This window comes from Phocoena phocoena, chromosome 19 (genome assembly GCF_963924675.1).
Source record: "Phocoena phocoena chromosome 19, mPhoPho1.1, whole genome shotgun sequence".
In the NCBI taxonomy this organism is placed as follows: domain Eukaryota; kingdom Metazoa; phylum Chordata; class Mammalia; order Artiodactyla; family Phocoenidae; genus Phocoena; species Phocoena phocoena.
Genome location: NC_089237.1, coordinates 38593074 through 38600093, shown reverse-complemented (window position 1 = coordinate 38600093; position 7020 = coordinate 38593074). Strand labels below are relative to the sequence as shown.

At 41.3% G+C, this 7020-nt stretch overlaps 1 protein-coding gene across 1 annotated transcript; it reads right to left on the bottom strand.

The window, feature by feature from the left end:
- Window positions 1–5834: 5834 nt before the first annotated feature.
- On the bottom strand, window positions 5835–6977 carry ZNF830 (zinc finger protein 830). Its single transcript, XM_065897877.1, has one exon. It carries the CDS (start codon window positions 6975–6977, stop codon window positions 5835–5837), a length of 1143 nt encoding a protein of 380 aa, XP_065753949.1.
- Between the last annotated feature and the right edge of the window lie 43 nt (window positions 6978–7020).

Sequence of the window (7020 nt, the reverse complement as noted above, 5' to 3'; positions counted from 1 at the left end):
AATGTTGTGTTAGTTTCTGCTGTACAGCAAAGTGAATCAGTTATACATATACATCTATCCACTCTTTTTTAGATTCTTTTCCCATATAGGTCATTGCAGAGTATTGAGTAGAGTTCCCTGTGCTATACAGTTAGATAACTTATTAGTTATCTAATTTATAGATAGTAGTGTGTCTTTGTCAATCCCAATCTCCCAATTTATCCCTTCCCCCCCCTGCTCCCCCCCATAAACATGTTTGTTTTCTACATCTGTGGCTCTATTTGTTTTGTAAATAAGTTCATTTGTATTATTTTTTAAGATTCCACATATAAGCGATATCATGATATTTGTCTTTCTATCTGACTTACTTCACTTAGTATGATAATCTCTAGGTCCATTCATTTGCTGCAGTATGGGTGATATTTAAACCCATGGGAATGAATGAGGTCGCTGAGGGAGGAAATGCAGATAGAAAATAGAACACAGGGTTACAGGAATTTTTTTTCCTGTTCAAATTTAAAGCATCTAAATTCCTGGTATCGTACAGGCTACTAGACTCTCAGTATTAAAAAGCAACCTAAGCGGGGACTTCCCTGGTGGTGCAGAGGTTAAGAATCTGCCTGCCAATGCAGGGGACACGGGTTCGAGCCCTGGTCTGGGAAGATCCCACATGCTGCGGAGCAACCAAGCCCATACTCCACAACTACTGAGCCTGTGCTCTAGAGCCTGCGAGCCACAACTACTAAACCCGCTCACCGAGAGCCCGTGCTCCGCAACAAGAGAAGCCACAGCAGTGAGAAGCCCGTGTGCAGCAACGAAGACCCAACACAGCAAAAAAAAAAAAAAAAAGACAACAAACCAACCTAAGGTCATCTATCTAGCCATAATTCTTACCCACATATGTATTGACTCAAATCCCCTAACACAACATCCAGCCAAGTAGCTAGCCAATGGGTGCATCATTAATAGAAAACATACTATTTCCATTAAGACCTTCCATTCATTAAAAGTGGTTTTTCCTCATATCAAACTTTTAGGTAGGTGAGTATATATCTGTATCTCCAAAAAGGAACAGTGTTGAGAGTGAAACGGGACACCATTCATAATTAAACCAAGACAACTGGGACTATCCTGGGCAAATCGTGCAAGTAAAAGTAACAATACTTTGGCCATCTCTGTCTCCAGATAGTCAACTGAATGACTTTTAAAATCTTTAAAAAGTGAGACGCTACTTGTCTCATGGCAAAATTATTTGGAGTTAAAAGAAATCTCAAAAAAAAAAAAGAAAAATCATCTGCTCTAATTCCCTCATTCTAAAGATGGAATTAAGGAGCATTAAATTATTAGCCTAAGATCACGCTAGCAAGTTAGTAGTAGCATGGAGCAGAGTTAGACCAGATTCCACTAGCAGAAACTTTTATTGCTTTATTTATAAACTTCAGTTTATAAACCCCTTTCACATGCATGTATTATTAGACTCTCACTACACCCTGTGGGGTATCATCATCATTTTATAGTAGAGTAAACTTAAGTTTCAGAGAGGCGGCTTGCCCAAGATCACTAGACATTAAAAAGTAGAGTAGGGGGAACTATATTAAATATCCTGTGATAAACCATAATGGAAAATAATATGAAAAAGTATATAACTGAATCACTTTGCTGTACAGCAGAAATTAACACAATATTGTAAATCAACTATACTTCGTTAAAAAAAAAAAGTAGAGTGGGAACTTGAACCTGTCTTTTCTCGTGCCAATTCCCTTGTTCTTTCCATTACTCCATACTAATCTAGTGAGTGTTATATTAAAAGTGTTAGGTCTAAGTTATACTCTTTTCCCTGCAATTTTAATTCCATAGCATCTTATTTTGTTCCCTGGTGTGTAAAAAGTAGTCATTACTTCCATCATTAAATGAGATCTATGTGAAAGCATTTTGTAAACTGTAAGGCACTGGACAAATGAACATCTGAAGGCTAGTTATGAGATCAGCATTTTTTTTTTTTCCTCCAAGTTAGGGGAACTGTATTTGGGTGAGAGGTAGTATTTACATAATTACTTTTTGTAGTATTTACAATAATTCGAACACATAGGCATACCTCATGCCTTTGTAGTATTTACAATAATTCTAACACATAGGCATACCTCATTTTATTGCACTTCATAGTGCTACATTTGTTTTTACAAACTGAAGGTTTGTGGCAACTCTGCGTTGAGCTACTCTATTGGTGCCATTTTTCCAACAGCATTTGCTCACTTCGTGTCTCTGTCACATTTTGATAATTCTCACAATATTTCAAACTTTTCCCCCTATTATCATATTTGTTATGGTCATCTATGATCAGTGATCTTTGATGTTACTACTATGATCACTGAAGGCTCAGATGATGGTAAGCATTTTCTATACAAGAATTTTTAAATTAAGTATGTACTTTTTTCAAGACATAATGCTATTACACACTTAATAGACTAAAATATAGTGTAAACGTAAGTTTTCTATGCACTGGGAAACCAAAGAATTTGTGTGGCTTGCTTTATTGCAATATTCACTTTATTGTGGTGGTCTGGAATGGAACCTGCAATATCTTTGAGGTATGCCTGTAAATGTTGGCTGAATTGTGTGTGTGTGTGGGGGGTTTCTCTAAAAACAGAACAAGTGACAGGAAGAAATCCCTGGGACCAATTCTTACAATTTGGAAACACTGGTGGTACTCGCAGTCTAATGCTGAAACCTATTTCCCACAGCTCTAAGAGGTACAAAGGAGCTCTCTAAGGCATGGAGGAACAAGAAGGATTCAACAGCCTGTGTAGCTATCTACTTCAATCTCAGATACAACAAGGATTCACTTGATTTTGATCAGGGACCCATCACTCATGCTCTGGGATACAGAGCATTGGGAGATTTTGAGAGCTTTTGGGTCCTCCTAAAAACCCACTGGGGGTTTATATGCCTGGCATTCCTTAAGCTCATCCTTTAACTGTGTTACAGTAAAGGACTCAACAACCTCAAGGATACTCAACTCTTAGTGAAAGTTCTGACTCCTTAGAGCATGGCATTCAAGGCCCTCCACAACGGTTCGTAACCTACCTTTTCAGTGATAACTCCCACTGTTGTCAGGAATAAACACTCTGCTCCAGTTAAACTGGGCTGCTCACTACCTCCTGATCATGTATTTTTCCACTTGGATACCTTTCTCTTTATTTTTTTGACTGTGTTGTGCAGCATGTGGGATTTTAGTTCCTCGACCAGGGATCGAACCCATGCCCCCTGCATTGGGAGCGTTGAGTCTTAACCACTGGACCACGAGGGAAGTTCCAATACCTCTCTCTTTAAACCTGAGATGTCCTTTATGGTAGCCGTTAGTCACATATGGCTAGTGAGTACTTGAAATACGGCTAGTCCAAATTGAGATGTATTAGATACAACCAGATTTCAAAATACATTTCTACAGGAACCCCCAAAATGTAAAATATTTCATTAATAATACTTAAATATTGATTACATATTGAAATTTAATGGAATATTTTGGATATATTGGATTAAATAAAACTAATTTCATTCTTTTTACTTTTTCATGTGGCTACTAGAAAATTTAATATACGCATGTGGCTTGAATTATATTTTTAATATTCAGTGCTCCTCTAGATCATTAGCCTAGCCTCTTAGGCCCATGTAGAAGTTGGCACACCATTCAAGACCCCCCTTGTACTTTCTCACATCCTGAAATAATAAGATGATAAACTTATTATTATCAAACTGAATTTGCTATCACAGATCCACTGGACAGCTCAGAAAAGCAAAGCCTTTCTGCCAAAGGCCACAGGACAATTAATATGCTCCATAAGTGTTAGGTAACTTCTTTTAGGCACCCACACTAGAAAAACCCAACACCCCTGAATTCCATCTATATATCTCCTGTTTTTCTTCACTTCTAGTCAATGTTAGCCCTTCCTGTGAAATTCTTTCAATACTATTACTTTTCTCTCAATACATACCTAATTACAGTCTTAGTTGCCTTGCTTTTAAAATCTAGTTTCCAAGTATTCTCCCAGCTTCCTACCCCCTACCCATGTTCATTCCGTTCTATATACTGCAACTGAAATAATCTTCCATAATATTTCTTGCAGATATGACTCTCTGCTCAAAAACTTCCATTTTGCCCACATTGCCTACAGGAAGAATTCTTTTGTTTAACACTCAAGGCTTTTTTATACCTTATCCCCGGGCTTAAAACCTGGGCTTTAGGGAAACTAGGTTGAGCTTATGTAAAACACTTAGAACTCTGCCTGGCTTATAAGAAAGTCTTAGGTATTATTATTACTACTCACTTTTATTTGAATGTGCTGTATGCATTTCTATCCCCGGAACACTGCTAATTCCTTTTTCCTATTTGAATACCTCTATCTCCAGAGGGAGAAGGACTGATTTAAACTATTGATGATCAGCACAGGCTAACTGTTACCGCTAGAGAAACAACTTATACCTCCTTCCTACAACTGATAGACCCTGTTAACTCTGACCCCTAATTTATAATATGTAACAATAAAATTTAAGATTAGATGGGATATAAATAAAAGGTAGCATTTCTTTTATGCAGTAGACAGTAAACTTACGGAATGTGTCATTTAAAGAAAAAACAAAGCCTGGAAAATTATAAATAGGTTCTGGATTTAGGGCAGTGGTGCTCCAATTTTGGCCTTGCTAGAATAACCTGGGAAGCTTTCTTTTTTTGGCCGTGCCTCGCGGCTTGCGGGAATCTTAGTTCGACCAGGTGTAGAACCCGCGCCACCTGCAGTGGAAGCGCGGAGTCCCAACCACTGGACCACCAGGGCATTCCCAAAGAATAACCTGGGAAGCCATCAAAACTAATACAGGTGTCTGAGCCTCACTCCAGATTTACTGAATCTCTCCAATGGTAGGGCACAAGCACATGAATTTTTTTAAAAGCTTCCTAGATGATCCACATACACTTTTGAAAAATCTTTGTATGAGATCTTCCTGTGCACCTACCTCCGAGAATCACTGGTTTGATCAAGAGAAACTTTGGATTAAGGAGGTTGGTCATACTTGGCATATATTTTTCACCATACTCTCCTGGAACACGGTTTTGAAACAGAGATCTGATTAGCCCTGAATAACTTATATGAGTAGTGTTCTTAAAAACAACAACAGGGCTTCCCTGGTGGCGCAGTGGTTGAAAGTCCGCCTGCCGATGCAGGGGACACGGGTTCGTGCCCCGGTCCGGGAGGATCCCACATGCCGCGGAGCGGCTGGGCCTGTAGGCCATGGCCGCTGAGCCTGCGCGTCCAGAGCCTGTGCTCCGCAACGGGAGAGGCCACAACAGTGAGAGGCCCACGTACCACCAAAAAAAAAAAAAAAAAAAAAAAAACCAACAACAAAACAACCCCCCTCCCGGCGACAACCCTCTTGAGTTTGATTTAGGAGTCAGAAAAGAAAAAGCCATATACATTCTAAGTGCCACACTTGGTTTTCATCTAAAAGCTTGTCTGTTGGTCTGACTTCTATTAACTTATAACTTTCAAAACATAATTTTTAAGTAAATATATATTTAATATGTACAGTATTTACAGCTTACAGCTTTTACAACCCAAACTTTGGATCTATAAGTGTGTGAAAAAGTGGGCATTTGAGTGTAATACTTCGAAAACTTCAAAAACAACTTTACCTCAAAAATATTTTACACCAATTTTCCAAAGCGGTATCTTCACGGGCTCATTGTATCTCGACAACCCAGTCAAGTTACCAAATCTCTAGGCATGGAGTAAACGATATCGTATTGAGAGGTGGAACTTTTTATACAGTCGGAGAGGATGTAGAACTCTTGGGTCTTTGAAACCCTATAACAAAGTCCCTTTCACCCTCCAATCCTGAGACAACAAATCCTGTAGTTCTACCTCATCATCGCTGTCAACATTCTCCTCTTCCTTTTTCTGCAGTTCTTTTATGGTCAGAACCTCTTTAAGCTTATTTTTTATCTCATCCTGGCGATTCCGCAGCTTTTCCACCCGACGGTAACACTCTATCTGCTCATCGATCTCCCCAATCTGCCGGTCCAAGCGTCCCTCCTCATCCTCTTCGGCAACTATGGCTTCGGAAATAGTGTTGACCTGTCTCATGGCTTTTTGAAATTCGTCCCATTCTTTGTCCATCTGATCCTTTGGGGCATCAACCTTTCGTACCCTCGCATCTATCTCAGGGTCATCAAAAAACCCTTCCGGTAATGCTTCCGCGGTGTTTTCTTTCCTTTCCACCACTTTTTCATGTATTTCTGCTTTCTCAATTGACCCTGAATGAGGAATTAAAGGGGCCTTGGGAGGATTTGTGTCCGAGAAATCGCTTGGCAGCCTACTACCGGTTGCCTCCCGCGCGATGGAAAGTGAGTGTTCCTTGCCCTGTGCGTTGGCCGGATGCTTACAGACATCCCCTCTTTTCCCTTCTCCTCCTCCTCCCTCCTCTTTCTCCTCCTCCTCTTCCTCATCTTCATAATCAGGGAGTAAACCGAGACCCGAAGCCTTACTGAGGGTCGCCCTAGTGGACTCCTTTCCGGTTTTGTCAAAGTTGGTGGGCAAAGCGGAAGTGGAGGGCTGTACTTGAGACACCAGGGAGGCCTTCGCTCTTTTGGCGTCTTGGCTCTCTGCGTCCGGCGCCTTCCTCTTGGCGGACTGAGGCACTGTGCTGGCGGACTGAGGCACTGTGCTGGCGGACGGTCCCTGGGCGGCTTCCTTCGCGCCTTTCAGCTCGGCCACTTTCTCTCGGTGCTGCTTTCCCAGGACGTGAGTCTGCCACAGGAGCTCGCTCTTAACCGGGGTGTTACACAGGGCACAACTCAGCTGCCCCAAGCGGTTGTACTTCGCGAATGGAGATTCTATCCGTTTGCGGTTGGTGCTCAGACGCTGCTTCTCCTTCATCAACCGCCGCAGTTCGTCCTGATTAACCACTCGTTTCCCCGCCTCAGGCCGAGCGGAGGCAGAAGACGCCATCTTTGCGACCCGACCCGAGGCGATTCTGGCTTCCGTCCCGCCG